At 39.5% G+C, this 19,025-nt stretch overlaps 3 protein-coding genes across 6 annotated transcripts in view; 1 reads left to right on the forward strand and 2 right to left on the reverse strand.

Annotated features, from left to right (window-relative positions):
• Positions 1 to 7,570, reverse strand: part of TBC1D23 (TBC1 domain family member 23) — a 31,967-nt gene extending 24,397 nt beyond the window's left edge. Inside the window, exons 1-3 of one of the 2 annotated variants that reach the window (XM_040089096.2) lie at positions 7,434 to 7,570; positions 627 to 738; positions 309 to 414 (exon numbers count right to left, since the gene is read on the reverse strand). In XM_040089096.2, the coding sequence (XP_039945030.1) occupies positions 309 to 414; positions 627 to 738; positions 7,434 to 7,474 (259 nt within the window). In that variant the 5' untranslated portion in view covers positions 7,475 to 7,570. The remainder of the gene's footprint in view (positions 1 to 308; positions 415 to 626; positions 739 to 7,433) is intronic. The other variant, XM_040089079.2, reaches the window with a different exon arrangement.
• Positions 7,571 to 8,437: 867 nt separating this feature from the next.
• CMSS1 (cms1 ribosomal small subunit homolog) overlaps positions 8,438 to 19,025 on the forward strand; it is a 222,888-nt gene continuing 212,300 nt past the window's right edge. Inside the window, exons 1-2 of one of the 3 annotated variants that reach the window (XM_040089124.2) lie at positions 8,438 to 8,630; positions 8,892 to 9,050. In XM_040089124.2, the coding sequence (XP_039945058.1) occupies positions 8,570 to 8,630; positions 8,892 to 9,050 (220 nt within the window). In that variant the 5' untranslated portion in view covers positions 8,438 to 8,569. Of the gene's footprint in view, positions 8,631 to 8,891; positions 9,051 to 19,025 lie in introns of those variants that run through there. The other 2 variants (XM_040089137.2, XM_040089131.2) reach the window with 2 other exon arrangements.
• FILIP1L (filamin A interacting protein 1 like) overlaps positions 10,450 to 19,025 on the reverse strand; it is a 188,514-nt gene continuing 179,938 nt past the window's right edge. Inside the window, exons 9-10 of the mRNA XM_040089027.2 lie at positions 14,121 to 14,305; positions 10,450 to 12,774 (exon numbers count right to left, since the gene is read on the reverse strand). Of these exons, the coding sequence (XP_039944961.1) occupies positions 12,684 to 12,774; positions 14,121 to 14,305 (276 nt within the window). The 3' untranslated portion in view covers positions 10,450 to 12,683. The remainder of the gene's footprint in view (positions 12,775 to 14,120; positions 14,306 to 19,025) is intronic.

A 19,025-nucleotide genomic window follows, 5' to 3' on the forward strand; every position in this document is an offset into this window, starting at 1 on the left:
AAGAATATCTGCTTTAAAAGATGGAGCTTGGAAAATAATTACCATTTTTTCATCCCACAAACCTTTCTGGCTATGCAAGCTATCATTTACAAACTAGTACTTTAAACTCCCACGATGTCATCCCTCCCCAAAGTCTGTGTACAGGCAAGATATTATTATTTTCTTATAATTGCTTACTGATTTTTATCTGCTCTTTCATCTTCCTCCAAAATGTAAACATCAATCAGATAATTTAATTGAAAAAAGTCTTAAAACAACTGAGAATACAGAAGTTTTCAAACTGATGATCTAAACGTGACAGAACTTACCAATCAGCTCTTGGCAATCCTTATGAATTATACTCTGTTCGGGTAGGTCTAAGGAACCATCCCAGGATGCTAGGCTGTCCCCCTTTCCTACAACATTAAGAGCAATCTGAAAACAAAAATAGAGAGCCCTCTAAATATTTTAGTGTCTTTTTGCAGTTGTTCAACTAGAGAACTATTCTTAAATTGAATCAACATAGATGCATATTAAAATTCCAGCACAACATCTCTTCTGTAGAGATGCCTGGCAATTAAATCTTTTACCTCAACTGAAACATTGCTTCAAGTATTTCCTGCTTCTTGATTTAAGCTCATATTTACCTTCCAGACTTTGGCCCTTAGATCAGCAGGCAGTTGCCTCCCTTGAATGATGTTTCTCACAGTTTCAAGATCACAGCCTCCTTCTTCTAGAGCGTCTGCAAGATCTTTTATCCTAAAATAATGAAACATAATTTTAAAAACCAGTTATACTATTTTTCAATGTTTGTGTAGACTGAAGGCTACTGTCAGGCAAATCCCACACATATGCAAAGGTATAAGACAACTTGGAAATTACTAAAAAGAAATATTCACAAAATGTTATTTATTCCTCTACTTTAAGACTGTTTGTAATTCCATTCAACTTCCATACAAGAAAAAAGAAGTTTTCTTGTTTTAAGTGACAACATTGCAAAATGTATCATAATGCAAATTCAGTTGCAGTTTACAACTTTCGGCAACTTCCAATTTCAGCAAGTTTTCACACACGCACAAAGCAAACATTGCACCTAAATTAGACGGTGGAGTTATTTTAAATAAAATATTAGATACCCTAGAAAACAGAACACTTAATTCAAAGGTTTCGAACAGTCAGCTTCTAACCTCACCTTTCCCTGAAATGGGAAAAGACCTTCTAGTCAAACTCAAATTTATATATAGTTCCAGTATTTTAAGTGTGGACATATGCACAAGTCTGAATTAAAACATACAAAAAAGTGTTAACACAGAGAGTAGAAAAACACACAAATTGACAAGACAAACATTAATGATGATTGCTGTCGTAAGACAAAAAAAGCTCACAAGCATTAGAGATAAGAAGGAATTCAGCATTCAAGAATGATTACTTTAAAATCTCTCTGATAGCTCCTGTAGACTGGTTCAATGTTTCCATGCTGTCAGTAATGGGAGAACCACATCTGATGATTTCAGGATTTCAATATTATGTAGCACTGGCAAAACAGGTTCGCTGGAAAAATAGCAATGGCAGTGACACATAGGTCCCATAGGCAAAACTTCCCCCTTGCTATATCCTCTTAATCCTTCTCTACTTGCTCTGACATCTGCCTTAAGAAAGGCTTTGCCTCAGATACCTGGTGAGTTAAACACACATCCAGGGGGGTTACAGCCTGAGCAAAACAAAGAACCTCCAGGACAGATATTCACGTTGGAAGATGCATTCCTGGTGAATAACACATCTATTTATACACATGGAATAACAGATGCTGAACTGTTAACAGTACAATTCTCAATTACTCCATGACTACTATGCAGTCAATTCAAATAGCCACAGAAAAAGAATGTCAGCAGTTGTCTCTTGTCTACTTTAATTTACATATATCCACAACTAACTCCTTGATATAAAGGTTCACAAGTTTGGTCTCCTGAAAACTTCAAACACACATTTCTGATTTTCTAAATAACATCCTTTTGGACAAATAAATTAAAATCTCAGACCTGGAAGAAGGTATGCAGGTATTTAGCTAGCTTTACTCAAGAATTCTTGAAGTATTTACAGGTCTGAAGAATAAGCATTTTCCTTGAATTGTATCAGCCAGTTTCTTTGTCACTACTTTTTGGTTTGCAGTTTAAATCATATTTCAAATATACACTGGGGCACAACTCTATTTTCTTCAAGTAATTTTGCAAATTTAGATGAAAGAAAGCATAGATTACAAAGAGACCGACTTGCCTTATTTTCTCACGTTTTTAGTGTTATAAAAAAAGAAAAGAAATCCCAAAGTCTGTTTTGTATAGGGCTACAGGTTGCACAGGTTGCCAATCCCTTTCCCGAGACAGAAATGGAGGTGAAGCAGAATATGGAAGCACACTTGCACTTCCATCACCTATGCTGTTGTCCAGTTGTGTACATAATAGTCAATGCCTGAAAAGTTAAATGAATGGAACAGTTAGCCCTGAATAAACATCAAGTATTTCCAGGACATCTACACAAAGAGACCTCCTAGCTCTCAGCAGAACTGCATGAACTCTAGGATGCTCTAGCTTCAACAGAAGCTAACATCAAACATCAGCTGGAGAGAATGAGGTGCTCTTAGATGTATTGCACATTTCTGTGAACACTGTGCACAAAAAACAGACAAGAGAGCAACAGCCAGGCCTTGAATTACGGCACACAAAGTATAACTAGTTGCTACATCTATATCCAAGTACTAAACAGGTATGTGGAAATGAATGCAACAGCTGTGTACACGTTCCATTTCAGGTAGAAAGGTCTTAAATTGCAATTTTAACTTCGTTTCTATGTCACCCAGAGAAACTCTTTTGAGAATAAAAAAGTAATTTTTACTTGAAACAACACTTAAAACTACATTTACACTAATTACAGAATCATCAGGCAAAGAATGCTTCACAAACCCACAAGTACTAATTCCACCAGTTACTAGTACCCAGCATTCAACAAGCTGTGCATGGTTAACACCAATCTGTTATCTGCAAATGTTTGCTTCTGCTGCTTGAAAATATATTACCACTTGCAAAAACTTCTTCCAAGCGCTGTCACCTCCACTTTCTACACTGTAAAGACGAGAGGCAAATGCCAGTTTTACTACTTCACCTCACAAAGCAAGACACTGACATGCCCATCTGCCACATGAAAAGATGTGATGCATTACCAACTAGGAGTTAAATGAAAAAACAGCAGGGGGGAAAAGCTTTGTTCTGCTGTGATTCAATTAGGTGCTCACTTCCTCCATCAACTGCAAAACTGCTCATAGGCTGTAAGTAAGGGCTTTTCAAAGATTAGGTAAATTCTTTTCTAATAAACTTTTTGTTCAGGCTAACTTGCAAAGTACAAAGCATGAAAGTGATTTCAATACTTTAACACATGTCCACTCGCTGTGTTTACCTTATCTCTCTCAGTTGTTCTATAAATATTCCAGTAAACTGCTAGCAATCGGGATCCTTGTCTTTCACGAGTGAAGTGCAGCTAGGAAGTCTTCTGTTCACATGGACAATTACTACACTTATTTTGAACAGAAAGCAGCACTTCTCCCTATGGGCAAACTCCTCCACACCTGAACATCTGTATTTCTGCTCTGCCACGGCTTCACTGCCTGTTTCTAGGGGCTACTCAAAATTTTGGTTAGAAGTGTAGAATTCCAGCTTACACCCAAACCTTGGCCTGAAAGGTAAATTCCCACATGAAATACTGTTCAAAATGTCGGAATACAAAATATTCCTATTAGTGTATCTGCAGTAAATCTCCATAGTTACAGAAAAATCTCTTATATTCACACCAGTCTGGTGACATTGTAATCAATAAGTAGCTATCTTCACATATATTAAACAGGACCTTTTTTTAACTTAAGAGGTGTAAGCTGGCGGCAAGAAAAAATGATCAACTGTTGGGAATTCAGCTTAAGCCACTTTTTCCAAGTATTATTTATATATGACTGAGATACTTGGTAATAATCACTCATAAATACTAGTGAAAGGATTAAAAGTGTGGGAATGTGAACAGCAGGGAAAAGATAATGGTAAGTGATCAATAAACTACATAAAGTGTTAAGAATACTACAATCAATTTCATACTTTCATAGAAGCTATTACTACAGTTCCTACTTTTAATTCAGGATTTTCCTAACTACCAGGAAAAAGCCTCAACAAGGGCTATATTGAATTGAAATTAATGAGTGTTTGTTCTCTATTGAAAACAAACAAACTAAAATCAATCCCTCACATTTGCTTCAAAATATCCATTGTATCCAGCACACCACGGAACCATCTATTATTCTCCAATAGAATTTTGGAGAAAAACAATTCCCTGACATTTTTTTCTTCAATTTCGTGCTTAACTGGAAAGGACTTTTCTGTTCACAGTCTTTCAGAAGAAATACTATGGCTCCAAGTACTAATTAGCCAGTTTGTGAGAATGTGAAAGATACATGGAAACTAGATTTGTCACCGTGTTGTCTTATGCAGTTGCAGCGCATTTTGGGACCCATAAGATGATTTATTCCAATGCAAAGTTAAATGCACAGTAATGATTCCATCTGTGGTTACAGTTATATTTAGTTACTTCAGGTCCTGATTTTCCAAGTACAGACCTTAAAAACTACTACTTGATCAAGTTTTCTGAAGCTTGAGTATTAAACAAACATCTACAAAAAGGTTTTAGAAATTAATTCATAACCATTAATCTGTTTGAAAATCTGAACATGAAAAATAAGGTCCAAATCATTGATTTCCTTGATAAATGAGGCACGAAAAATCTATAACTTCCAATTACAAACATTTTAACTAATAACAGGCCATCTCATTTGTGTCTATACTGTCTACTGACTAGATGTATTGTACTGACTGAAATTATGATTAAAATAAACAAATAAGCAGACAAAAAAAATTTTACAGCAGTTTGAAAGCAGCCTGCCTCTTTTGTGTTTCACAGCATTCTTAGCTTTGGACAGATATGTCTTCCAAAACAAAACAGTGCTGGCAATTTCACAAATTAGCTTTTGAATATATGCCAAATAGCTCAAAAGAAGCATTCAGCAAACAAAGTCTATCTGATTTTGCTCATTTTAAAATCAAAAGTGTTGATAACAACTTCCTGTATTTACTGAAGAAAAAAAAAAAAATACACTCTCATCTTTCTCTATACATAAGTTTGGGGTGGTGGCAATGCTGGGTTTTCTTTTTAATTTTATTTTATTGTGCAGTGGCAAAGTGTCCTGGTTTTTGTTGAGCAAAACACCAAGCAGTCAGTACAGATGTTGAGGGGTTTAATTCATAATTAGTTTGTGACACTTTTCCCCCCACCCAAATCCATTATACAAGCACTGCGTAACAAGTTAACACAGGGAAAACAAACGGGGAATTTTATGTTAGTGAGGATTTATTTGAGATCTACATCTGGATTCTACACACTCAAGGTGCTGCAACAGCCTCTGAACACAAAATTCCATCTGCCTTTTAATCCTCCTAAGGAAGTGAAGAGAGGACACGGAATCAGCACTGTTTGTTTTGCTCATCATAGAGCTCAGGCATACATATGTATCATTATACGTTTGGGTATCTTTTAAACTTGAAATCCTATATACTTCAAAATATGACAGTGTAGTAATTTACACCAAAAAGCTCTTTCAACAACAACTGTTTCACACAGCATTGAAATTTGAATACAAGACAATACTTTAAATGCATAAATGAAAAAGGAAATACTCCACTGCAACTGTCTTCTAAACAAAAACCAAAACAGGAAAACCCAGAAAGCCATGTGAAGTTTCTAAGCAAGCAATAAGGAATGCAACTTTGTCATTCACAGCACATAGCTCTAGTAACAGGATGCACTGTCACATATTAATGCATCATTTAAGCATAAAACTCTTTAACTGTTCCCATGAAGACTTAAATCTGTTTTAAAAAATGCCTTCAGGTTTGCATTTTCTAGTACCATCATATTAAATTTACCAGCATATTAAATTTACCATAGTTTTGATGCTGCCAATCGGAATATCAACAATGCAGGCTGTGCCTTAAAACGTGTCTGGAAACACACTTGTCCTCATTCTTAACAGAAACTCTAGAGAAGTTTGTTGTGATCTGGGAGACAGCAATATTATTCCAATATTAGTAATGGAAGTCATGTGAAGTACTTTTTCCAGAGGTATTTGAGGTATGGCTCTTATTCAATGTCCAGGGTTATATTTCAAAGTGTCAAGAGTGCGCTGTCAGTGAGTCCATCCCTCGTTTTATAATTACATGGCCCAACAGTCAGGTCTGTACTTAAAAATAATGCTGATGCAACATTGTGTTTATAGAAGGAACCTTATAAATTCTGAGGCTGTAACTAAAAGGAAAAAAGACAAGAATGAAAAATGACACCAACTAACTTTCATTTTCTAGTTAATGATACTAAGTTGTTTCAACCAAGAGCTGTATTTGCAGAACCAACCTAGACAAAGAAGAGGTTCCACCCACACCTGTGTGTGTGTTCTGGCTTCCTTACAGTGAGGTAACTAAGCACAAAGGCTAGGCTCAGCCTGCAGGAAACTTTGAATCTGCCACATCAAACAGGGCCTAAAAGCAAAAACATCAGATTGGAAGTGATCATAAAAAGCAGGTTTGTAAAGTAATTGCTTGAAAAGCGTATACGTGGAAAGGACAAAGAGCAATGGTGTGGCACAGAGCCACAGAAAGAAATCACATGCAATGCAGAAGCGCAAAGACAAAAACAAAGTGAAGACGCAAATGGAGATGCTGGGTGCAATAAGAATGGTTCCAGTGTTTAAACACAATGTTTATTTAAGCCTCGTCAATCTTGTGTGAATACGCATGCAACAAACACTAAAATCACATCACTGTTACCATCAAAATGATCTTATACACGCTCCAGAAACAGTCTCTACTCTTATCCTAGAGGTTCAATGTAAAATCCATTATAAGTAATAGCTACGCTAAAGGAGGGTGGTGAGCAAAATCATTCAGAAAACGAGGCAGGACCCGCTGCTGTCACCTGTTCCTGAGAGCAAGCACGCAGCGAGAGGGGAAGCTGAACTGAACAAAGCAACTCCACTCCAGGCGGACTCCTGGAGCAGCTCCTACCGCATATTAAAGCTGTCATTTAAACTGGAGCGGTCGCCTGGCTCCAGGCTGGGCACGGCCCTCGTTTTGAGTCTCGCCCGCGTTTTGACGGGCCCCCTCCTCTCAGGGCAGCCGGAGCCGCCGAGCGCCGGCGGCGTTTGCGGGGGGCTCCAGGCGGGCTCCCAGCGCGATCCCGCACACGCCCCGGGCGCGGCGGGTCCCGGGGGGACAGCGGCGGCGGGCGGGGCGTTCCGGCCTCTCTCCCCTCGTCCCCGCCGCGGAGGGGCGGGAGGGGAGCGGGAGGGAGGCGCCCACACCCCCATAACTCACCAGCTGCCCGGCGGCGGCGGCGCCTCTTCCCCTTCCGCCATAGCTGTTGACGTGCCCGCTCGCTCGGCCGTAAAGCGCGCTCGGGAGGTGTTTCCTCGGCCAGGCCGCTCCTCCCGAGGCCCGGCCCGTCCCCGCCTCCCCGCGCCGCCGGGTGAGGGCGCGGGCCGCAAAGCGCGGAAGCCTGGCACGGGCCGGGGGCGGGGCAGGGGCAGTCTCTGAGGGAGCGGCCGCGCACCGCCCCTGGAGTAGGGCGGGGGAGCCGCTTTGAGGGAGGTTTAATGTTCTCGGTTTTCGTAAGGCTGAACTGTTTTGCCAAATGTAGGTTTGATCATTAAGTGGTTTCCCCCACAGTGTTTAACGTGCCACAGGTTGGACGTACTCCGCGAGTCGGGGAAATTCACATGATTCAAGCCGTTTCCAAGGGCTAAAAAATCTCTTGGTGGCGTCCATTAGAAACCCTGGGCAGAACGACACTAATGCTGTCATGTACGTTCCTCACCCACCTGTATCCTGAAGGGGGGGGAAAAACAGTATACTTCAATGGAAGTTGAGGGAAAAAGAAAATTACTGGAGCGTGTTATACACGGAATAACAGTGCCGCCTTACGAGAAATTCCAGTCCTTACACTGGTCTGTTTCACTTCCACGGCTTGACTCGGGATGTGCTCCAGCAGGTAACGCCCAGGCTGGGAGCGGGACGGCTCCTGCGGGAAGAGATACAGGATAGGCACCTTGCCCTGCGGGCTCCGGCCCCAAAGGGTCGGCAACACTCACGCCAAGGTAACGCGCACCCTCTGCAGGCGCCTATCTGTTCCTCAGAAAAGATTACGCGAATTACCCCAAACAAGAAAGCAGGTATTTTACAGTATGAAACCGGGTTGAGGCAATTAAGTGAATGTTGTGAAGAACGGGATAATAATTTTAATTCTTTCCTCTTTCTCTCACGTCTATATTTTCCGCTAAAAAAAAAAAAAAAAAAAAAAAAAAACAAGACCCAAAACCCCACGAATTTGAAAGCCTACTTCTCCCTACGAAGACTATTCCACGCGATGCAATTCCAGCCGCGGTAGCGGCCGTGCCCAAGGCAGCGCCGGCCCCGCCCCGCGGGCAGTGCGCAGGCGCGGCGGCGGTGGCGGCATGGGGGACACGCTGGAGGAGCCGTGGTGGGACACCGAGACCGGGGCGGGCGGCACTCCAGGTACTCCTCTCATGGAGCTCGCTCCTCACGCTGGGATTGAAGCTTTTTGCCTGGGAGCCTGCCCTGCATTCTCCTTTCCTGCCCTCCTTCTTTCCTGCCCTCCTTCTTTCCTGCCCTCCTTCTTTCCTGCCCTCCTTCTTTCCTGCCCTCCTTCTTTCCTGCCCTCCTTCCTTTTAGTTGGATTTGGGTTTTTTCCCCACTTCCCCCCCCCCCCCCCCAACCTCCGCCTTTCCCTTCTCTGCTTTTAATTTACTTCCCCAGGTTTTCCACTGTCGCTTTTGCCCCCTGTGCCTACTTTTCACTGCTTGCTCCCGAGGGCGGATTTGTTGCAAGCAGTATCTCTGCATCGAGGTGATGTCCGGTCTCTATCAGAGCCCTGGGATAGACGATGGAGCAGCAAACGAAAACACCAGTACCTAGGTAACAACAGGAACCCACTTAACAAAAATACATTTATACAAAGTTTAAAAAGCGGGGCGAGGGGAATGGGAAATCCTCTTGCTTTGAATTCAGAGCTCAGCTCTCCCTTGCATTCATTTACCTTCCAAAGTGTATGTTCTTCCCAAGAGTTTATTTGATGAAAGACTTTTGCGTAATGTATATTCCTTGTGGGTTCCTTCCACCTCAGAGTATTCTGTGATTGTATTTGGCATTACCGGCATGAGCTTACTTGCAGTTCTGTAAGGCCTAGGAAACAGTAAATCCATAGTAGAGCCTTTGGAGGGAAAAGTATCTGTGGTACTTAAAAAGCATCACCCATGGGCTCACTGGGGTGTGTCGCATCACCCTTGCTATGTGTTACTGTGAAAGGGCAGAAGTTTAAAAGTTCTCTCCAGCCATTGCTCTTGAGTGTGGTGATGTGACTGGTTTGTCTTCTTTTTCCATGATGGTTATGATACCTGGCTTGTACGTTTGTATTTTTTTTAATGTGTCTTGAAACCACAAGCTGTAAAATGTGTTATTTGTAACGATTACATTTATTGTGAAAATTTAGGTAGATCTAGGCACCTAAAATGCCTTTAGACTTTATAGTGACCCATTTTATTGATTGTTTTAAAAAATTCTTTTAAATACAATACTGTCAAGAGCTGGGAACTACTGGGAGTTATCTGCATCTCTGGAAAGACTCCAGTTTTTTGAGTGTCTTGATAATTGGTGTTTATTTCCTGTGAAAAGCTAGTCGGAGAATAGTTAAGAGTGGAAGCAATATAAAAGTTGTATGTATGTAATAGAGGGGGCTCACAAGACCTAATTAGGCTTCTGAGCATTTAATTTTTATTTTTAGTCTCATGTGGGTTCCTTAAGCAGTCCCAGTTCTAATGCTCTTCATTAGGAATTTTTCTGAAGAGCCTGCCTGCATGTTCTGCCACCAGAGGTTTCATTTGGGGCAGATGGTTAGCTGACTGTTAAAATGTTGGCAGCTTTCCTTTAGAAACTGGGTACAGGGCGGGACTTTGATAAATTTTTGACATAGTGGATGAACCATCTCACTCTGAGGTGAGACTGTGAATGACAACTTTTCCAGTTATGAAAAACTGCTTGGGATTTTTGCAGTAGTATTTTTGAGCTACTGAAAGAATTCATGTGGAACATAGCCTCTGGAGGTCTCTAACCCAATCCTATATACTTTGCTCCAAGAACATTCTTTGTGCATGTTACATGTAGTGATTACAGGTGAGTGTTGTGCAAACCAGGTACTCTGCTGTCTGCAGCCCACCTGCAAAAACTTGTTGGCAGATTCTTTTTATGGAGCCTGTTGTTGGATGAAGTTGACACAAGCTATCAGAAAACATAAAACATCTGTTACTTTTATTTTGTGTAGCTGTTTTTCACTGTAGAACAGGTAAAATCAAAGGTAATTTGTACAGCATCTTATCGATACTGTAAAATGCTTTAAATTCAGTTGGCATAGAAGAGGAAATCGGGGTTCACAATGTATGATGTAGGCAGAAATACAAGAAAATATTTGCACATTAGTGAGCACCTTTGAAGGACTTGGTCAATTTTATTTCTGTGAAACATCAAGTTTCGTTTAAAAAAAATACATCCAACCTCATTTGCTGACCTATTTAACATCTCTGCTATAACTGCAGATGCAAAGCAGAATTCAAAATGTACTTTTGAAAAACTGATCTTTTGACACATCCTTTAAAATTAACCCTAGAATAAGCTCTGACTACAGAATATTCATCAGAACTCAGCTCTCAAAAGTGTTTTAGGTTTTAGCCACTTGTAGTAAGAAAAGGCTACTTTTAAAATGAGTATGAACATTGTTCATACACTCCACCTAAAGAGTAAGAAGACACAAAATATATATAAATATATATCCTAGTGTACAGATGTGTAATTATAAACTTGCTTTTGGCCATATCCTTGGAAGTCTTTATTTTAGAGTCCATATTAAAGATTAAAGGTAATTAGTCTCGCCTTAAGACATGGATGTTTACTCTGCTGCAAGTGATTTATAGGTGTAAAAAAAGCCCACAAAACTCAAGGAAAAAGTGCTAAAGGGATTACCCATCTTTTTACCTTGTCACATGACAAAAACTAAGGAATCTTGCCAAATAACGTCTTCAGCAAACCTTTGAGATGCGATTTGTGGAGGGAGTGGTTAGGGATCATTCTCTACTTAGCAGCGTCATTTAGTGTTACACGTCCCACCTCATGCAACTGCAGGACTTCCTTACCTTCCTTTTTTCCAGTTTGCATCACAACTTTGTCCAGTCTTTCATGTGCTTTTTATATTGCATTCAGAATTACAAGGGAAAGGATAAGGAATTCAGAGGAGTTCATTTTGTACTGGTGAAGGACACCAACTTTCCGCTTCCCTCCGTGAACAGAAAAGAGCAATTCTCACAGCGCTATAAATGTCTGGGTCTTGCCTGTCAGACCCAGTGTGCCTCATCTCCCAGTCAGTTTGAGGGAGAGGGATGGAATTCTGTTTTTCAGAAATCCTTCCAGTTTCCTCCTTTTTAGTTACCACTCCTTGTCTTTCATTCTCCATGCTTTCTGTATCACCCTTAATCCCGTAGGAGTGTAGTATCCCCATTTGTCAGTTTTAGATCCTTAAGCAGGATCTACCCATGAGGGGCTTGGCCCTCATAGGTTATAATTAATTGTGTCATTGCAAGACAGGAGCAGAACTCTTGCATGTCAGCAGCACAATGATGAGAAGTACAATATGGGACCGCAGAGGATGATTTGGCAGTGCTTGTGGGGTCCTGTGTGGGCTCTAAAGCAAAGGATGCTATTGCAGGAATCGATTTCTTTTGCCAGGGGTTCTCTTTTCTTTCTGCATATTGAAAGGTGCCAGTTAACAGCACTTTGTAATGTGAGATTGCAGCTGTTGAGAAGCAGACTCTTCATTACAGCGCACTCAGTGGGAGCACTGTTGCTTGATCAGAGCTGAGGTCTGTTGCTGGACTCTGTATGAAGAGGTTTGTACCTTTTTTTTGGCTTATCAATGACCTGCTATTCCTTGTAATAGAACTTGGTCCGTACTTGAAGGTCTTTATGATAAACATGCCAAGTTGACAGCTGCTTTTTGAAATCTGTGTTTCTTCACATCAGTGTACATTCATTCTGCAAGCTGCAATGGTGGGCTTCTGTGAGCTGTCTTGGGATCTGAGCATACATGACACAGACTCTCAGAACTTGATAGCTGCAGATTTAGCGAATAAAACAGGAAGCCTTTCCTTTTTACTGTGGAAAAATCATTCTTTAGTGTCTGCATATTAACACAGATGTGTCTTGTAGGACACAGCTGAAATAACTTGTCAGTAGACTGATCTTTTAAAACTTTTTTTAAGTACTTCTAGAGAATTTCTTGTGAAACTGTTGAGGAAGGCATAGGTTTCCTGTGGATTTGCAAAAACCATCAGACAGCAGTGTTAACATGTTGTACTGTCTCAGTGGTTAAAGTAAACTTAGCTGTGAAGTGAAAGGGGAAAATCAGGTAGCTGAATGCATCAGAATCTCTCCTTGCTTCAGCAAAAGGATTGCAGTTCTGGCTGTGGCACTGTGATCACCAGCAGCTTTTGCTTTATTTAGAAATTAGGATTTGGCAGTTCTCAAAGAAACACCTATGTGTAGGGAGTTTCTCCACATATTATCAGTTGAGCCATTTAGACTGTTGGAATGCACTCTGTTAGGGGAAGAAGAACGAGGGAGACATTAGTGCCAGAGAAATAAATTAATTTTTAAATAAATTAATATTTTAAAGCAGTAACTAGTGTTAGTTGGTATTACAGGATTGTTGTGTGAGGGTTCCTTGCTGTAGTAGTAGTATTTTGTTAGTCTTTCTTAACGTTCTGTAGAACAGTGAGAAGTTCTCTTGAGGAGTAACAATTGCTATTTTTCAGAAAATTGGAAGCAACAAACATGGAGTCTCTTCTAATGTTTTTGTTTGTGGTTTTTTGAGGTTTTTTTTTTTTTTTTTTTGTAATGTGTGTGTGTTTGCTGAAGGGCAACCTTGAATTTTAAGTCTTTTAAAGAAGTTATGCTTTAAGAAAAGCAAAACCACAATTTCTCCCATGGATAAACTTGAATTTCTTGTGCAAAGAGTTCAATTTAAAAAAAAAAAAAAAACAAACCACCACAACAAAAACCTTCACTAGGAGCAATGAATCCAGTTACATATTATAGGTGAATGTGAGGAGTTGAAAGGAAGGGCAAAATTGTGGAGGAATGCAAGAATAAAGTTGCATTTCTGTGTAAGCCACAACTTACTGTTAAGATTGATACTAATTTTAATCAGTTCTAAAATACTGTTTAAGTGAACTGAAATCTAAATACTGTAGTCCACATGGTGAGAGTTTATATAGCTGATGCAAACAATGTCCATCTTGGTTCTCACATCTGTTCTCCTAATATAACATCAGCATGAATTGGAGTGGCGATAATCACACTAGTTAAGTCCTTGAGGAGGGAATTGCTTATCTTCACATCATGCTTTTAAAGTGATGCTTGGCACAGCAAGGATTGCTGTGCATTTCTCTAAATTCAGTGCATTATACAAGAGCAGATTTCTCCATGCCTTTCTTCATTCCACCCTTAATGTTGAATTTAGGATATCCATACCGAGACATTTCTTGGCTAAACTAACTTTGAAAACGTGACACCTTCTGCAACTCCTCTTCATGTGAGTGACCATGTTTTTATAAATCTACTGCAATAACCTTACTATTGTCATTTGTAGAACATGTCAGAACTGAATTTATAGTAGAAACCTATTTGTGTCTCGTGCTTCTGTTCTGTAAGTGGCAAAATCTGGAAGTGCACCAGAAAAAATGGAGCAGAGCATGGTCCCTGCAGACATACAGTTAACTTTGGCTCCTAAGAATTTGGCTGTCCTGATGTCCTGTGATTGGTGACTGTTGATGTGCTGACTATGTGGATGGTTACCAATTTTTGCCCAGTGGAAACAACTGCTGCTGAGATTAAGGTCTCTTAAATTCATTTTAATGTCATAGATCACAGAAAATTTTTTACCTTTTCCCTCCACTTTGAAGGCAGGCTTTAGACACAGTCCTTATAATGTGTATCTTTCCAGAAGGGCTGTCTTGGAGTGGTTTGTTGAGATGTCCTGCAGGAATTTTGACAGGTGCTTTGGTTGTGCTTGCAGGCTTTGGTTTGGGGATCCGAGTTGGAATTGATCGACGGAACGTATTGGTAATCTGGAAATAAACCGAAAACACAAATCATGCCTCAGGCAGGAGAAATAACCCTTGTTTGTTGCTTGGTAGTGCTTTTTCTACTTTGTAAACCTGAATGCGCTGCTTTCAGAACTGTTTGTTTAAACTTCCTTTATCTTGTTGGTAACGGAGACAGAAGCTTTGCATTTAACTTACCTACTTGATTGGTAAATGTCAAAGAAACTCCATGGATTGAGACTCAGAGTATAAATGAGAGGGATTTCCTGTCTGTCAGCTGACTCTCAGCCCTGGGAGCTGAGTGAGTGATGCAGTGCAAAGTCTTGAGCTGTGTGGCTTCTCTGGGTGAATAATCAGAGAACTTTCAAATGCAGAAGCAAAAGTTGATTCAGTACAGAGTAGAAGGCAAAATATGCAGGTCATACTTTACTATGAGAGATCATTCTTTGACAGTGACCAGTGTACACAAAATTAATGAATTTGTGAGACAGCTCTCCCTCCAGAATGCTCATAGTTGTATTTAATTGTAAAAAAATATAAATATGCCCCAAAAGAGTTACGAAATGCGCTGAAAAGGGGTGAAAAACTAAAAAGGCAAGAAGTTCGTTTGAAAAGTACCATTATCTGAAACCAGGATTAAACATGTGCTACTCATGAGAAAACCTTTTTGCATCGCAAGGGGTTTTACACCTTTTTTCAGTCAAGCTGAGGGTAAAAGAACTTCACCTATTTTTTTTTTTTTTAAACATAAAATGTAAATGGTATTCAAATGAGGACAATAGAAAATAGTGTTGGAGTTCCAGTGACTTCATTATGAGTAAGAACGAACTAGGTCGAAGTGGGTTTTGAGAAAACTTCCTAGTGGCTATAATGATCTGTCTGGGCTGATTAAAAAAATAAAAATAATCACAAATCAAAAGCTTGCCATTTACCTGTGGATAATGATGTACAGCAGGGTTTTTCAATAGAATGAAGCTGAACCAACATCAGTTCATTGCATGTGTTCAGCGTGGAGGAATTTTGGGAAAGTTTCCATTTCACAGATGTGCTTGATGAATCATGAGTAAGGAAAAAAATCAGCCTGGGCCTAATTGAAGTTTGATAACAAAGAGACAACATAGTAATGATCTCCCCGAACAATGTGGTGCATTTCTAAGAGTTCTGACGGAGATGATTCTTAAAATTGCAGAATTGTTTGTGATATGCAGTCCACCACTGAAATTGTTGGTGGTGCTAGGAGGGGTGCAGTGCCACTTTAGAGTAAAGCTTCACAGAAGATTCATAAATGTAACTGCTGAACTGATCAAAGTGTAGAAATGTCAGTTAAATTTGCCCACATGGTTACTAATTTTGTGAAAACATCCACATTTCTTGTCAGGGATAATATTCTGGTCTGTTAGTCAGATATTGTTATATAGGTACATGCTATTGGATTGTTTAATGATGAGGTCCATGTGGGAGAGAAAGACCTAGGTAAGTTTTAAAAAAATTCCCTTGATAGTGGTCTCTAACAAAAGAATCTTATGAGAGCAGATTTTGTGTGCAAACTGTGGAAAAACAAGGAAAATTCTCAAGATTAATAAGTGGCAAGTGGATAGGTACCAGACAGTGAGCTAGTTTTTAATAGTATAGTGAAGATGGCACCTGAATCTCAGAGACACCTCTGATACTCAACATACTCATAAACTGCACAGAAAGGCAGTACTGAAATGATATTTGCATATGGTATAACAGGGAGAATATTAGAAGCAAGAGCTGACAGTAATTTGTGTTAGTGAGTAAAAACGTGTGTCAGTTCAGTGTTAACAATTGCAGAATAATATATGTAGGGAAAACTAGTTCATGTACAGTAGGGACATTTATTTATGATCTTGGAATCCCCGTAAAATGTCCTCAGCAACTATCAGTTGTCAAAAAGGTAACAGACAGGTTAGGAATTACTAGGAAAAGAAAAGAAGAGAACAAACCCCATCATTTTTTAGTGTGTGAATCCAAACCATCCTACATTGTGAATCTTTTGCTGGGTTTTGTCCAAACAGCTCAAGAAAGGGTATGCCATAATGCAAAAGAGGGTGGCAAAGACCATAAATTATGAAATGTCTTCTGAGTGAAGTTGAATAACGAACACTAAAGCTTTTCAAGATTGGAAATAGATGGTAGTGAGAAAAAATAAACAGCAGCAGAAATGCAGCATTATGGTGAATAGTGCAGCTCTCTAGCATGTGTGAGAGGGCATCCACTGGGGGTGGATTAAAGGTATGTGAAAAGTGTTTTTCCTTGTCAATTAGCTGTGAAACTCGTTGGGACAGACTATTTTTGAGGTGATGATAGAAATTGGTTTGGAGACAATTTGTACTGATTCGGAGCATCCATCAAGGACTGCTAAACACAAAGATGTGTGGAGATTGCAGCTATAAATTGCAGCTGCCAGAGGCTGGGTGTTCTACTCTGTGTGCCTGGTAGTTAATACTCACAGACATTTAACACTGGTCACTAACCAAGAGGAGATACGTGGTCTGAGTGTCTAAAACCTCTTTCATGTTTTTTATTTTTAAAATCAGCATGTTTCAATTTGTAGTACTTTTATTTTTTATTTTTTTTTTAAATGCATTGAAAGAGGAAGGAGTTTGACTTTGAAAGGGAGTAAGGGAAAAGGAGATGCATTTTTCTTCCCGTGTTCCTTCAAGATTTTACCTCTAGGTGGCAGCGAAGATTTCCTTTTGTATTGCATCCCACTATTTCACTTAAACCCGACTGAAACTCTTCGTAAATGCTGAATAAACAAAATTAACATGCATTTTCATGGTAGGCTGAAATTTTAGCATTCATATTGTTAGTAGGAAAGGAAGCAAAAAAATGAATTCCCCCTTTGCCCCCAAACAAAAAAGCATTTTGCTTCAATTACTACAGGTGCTGTGTTAAGAAAGGAATTGATGATGGAGGGGATAATTGTGTTACTGCTGAGTGGCCTTCCATGACTACTGAGTTGGAATAGTTTTCCTCTGACCATATGGTGTGGCCTGATAGATGAGGCACAATATTGAGAATAAAATGTTTGGGTTATTTGGGCTGTTACTGGCAGTGCTACTGCCAGAATTAATGATAGAAATGATAGAAAACGTGTCTGTTTCCTTACTAAAAAGAATTACATTAGCCATCATTTGCTAGGTATATTGAGGTGAATAGATAAAAATATTTATGTAAAGTTTTGCGTCCTGAAGTGAGATTGTATCTCTAAGAGTTGTGTTTGGTTGTTTGGTTCAGGGTCTTTTTGGGAAGTGTTCCAGTTGAGAGGTTGCAAAGTGATTGGAGTATTGTCTGGAGTTGCTTGACCAGCCGTGTTAGTACTTCAGGAACGTATTCATAGGCCCAGGTTTTCACAGGTTTTGTGTCTGACTCTGGTATTCAGGCTGTAAGGTTTTATTGAACCAATGAAAAGTTAGGTGTTGAAATATCATCTGTGCTCTGGCCTATAGTTTGTACCAGTGTCTAGCTCCTTAAAGCCAGCATTGACAATGTGGCCTTCTGAGCCATCAGATTTAATTTCAAGCAATTTTTTTTTGTGTGTGTGTGTGATTCAAAATGTTGTATTTTGCTGTTCTGAATGACAGTATTGAGTACATCTACATTATACTAATTTAGTGGCTAGAGGTGCATTATAACTGATGGGCTTGTCAAAGTTTGATCTGCTTACAGAGTTAGTATTGCTCTCTTTTGCTTTTGTGCCTAGTTTGATTGTAGCCACAGTAACTGAATTGCTCTGACTCCTGGCATAGGCTCAAACCTGAGGATAACAGTTGTATTACAGGGCTTTTTTCCTATGCAAATAAACAACTGAACTTGCACTTTAGTGATTGTACCAACCTAACTTCTAATGAAGGCAAGGATTTAACAACCTGCCTATCTAGTTCTCTTCCTCCTCTTACTGCACTTAAAAATTGGTTTATTATTAATTATATAAATTGTATATCACAATATAGAATTAGATATAAATTATATATCATGTGATATAATAGAGAGGAAATAATGAATAATTTAAATTTAAGGAAAACACTTGTTGACTTTTAGCTGCTTGAATTCAAGTACATGTGTAGCTAGATCAAGGACTAAACTTTATTTTCTAAAACATGTACTTGGCAAATTATGAATCTCAGCTAAGAGCTGTAAACAGAACATTTGGGGTCAGTTGACTAGATCAGTGCTTAAGCTGCTGTAGGATGTACTCGTAAAGAGGGAATGGAAGTACGTGGGAGTTGTCTGGAAAGCACTTGGAAGTAACCATATATAAAATTCTGCATTGGTTTAGTTGTACTGAAAATCCTTTTGCAATACTCCTAGTTCCTTCCCTACTGCTTAGTGTAGAGGCATGTAAGCAGATACATTTGCCGTAGCAGGATGTCTAGTCTGGTTTATAGACAGACCTGAATGCCTGAAAACCCCTTATTTATAGATTTTGGTGTGTCTTTTCAGTTTGATTTTTAACTATGTATGGGAAGTCTGTGTGCACACCATGAATTACTTCAGTTCTCATCAAATATATGCATCCTTTCTACCAGTTCATTTTCTCCTTCAAGATGAATGTTTTTAGTCTCCCTCATCCTTTTTTTGAACTCCCATTTGTATTCTGAATTTGATGGCTTTGTGTTCATCATTGATGTTTAGCTATGTCTCGAGTTCCTGTCTGTAGGCCACTTTTTATATCTGCTATCTTTCTAAGTCATGGAAGAGGAAAAAAGATTTGTTT

This window comes from Hirundo rustica, chromosome 2 (genome assembly GCF_015227805.2).
Source record: "Hirundo rustica isolate bHirRus1 chromosome 2, bHirRus1.pri.v3, whole genome shotgun sequence".
Classification (NCBI taxonomy): Eukaryota; Metazoa; Chordata; class Aves; order Passeriformes; family Hirundinidae; genus Hirundo; species Hirundo rustica.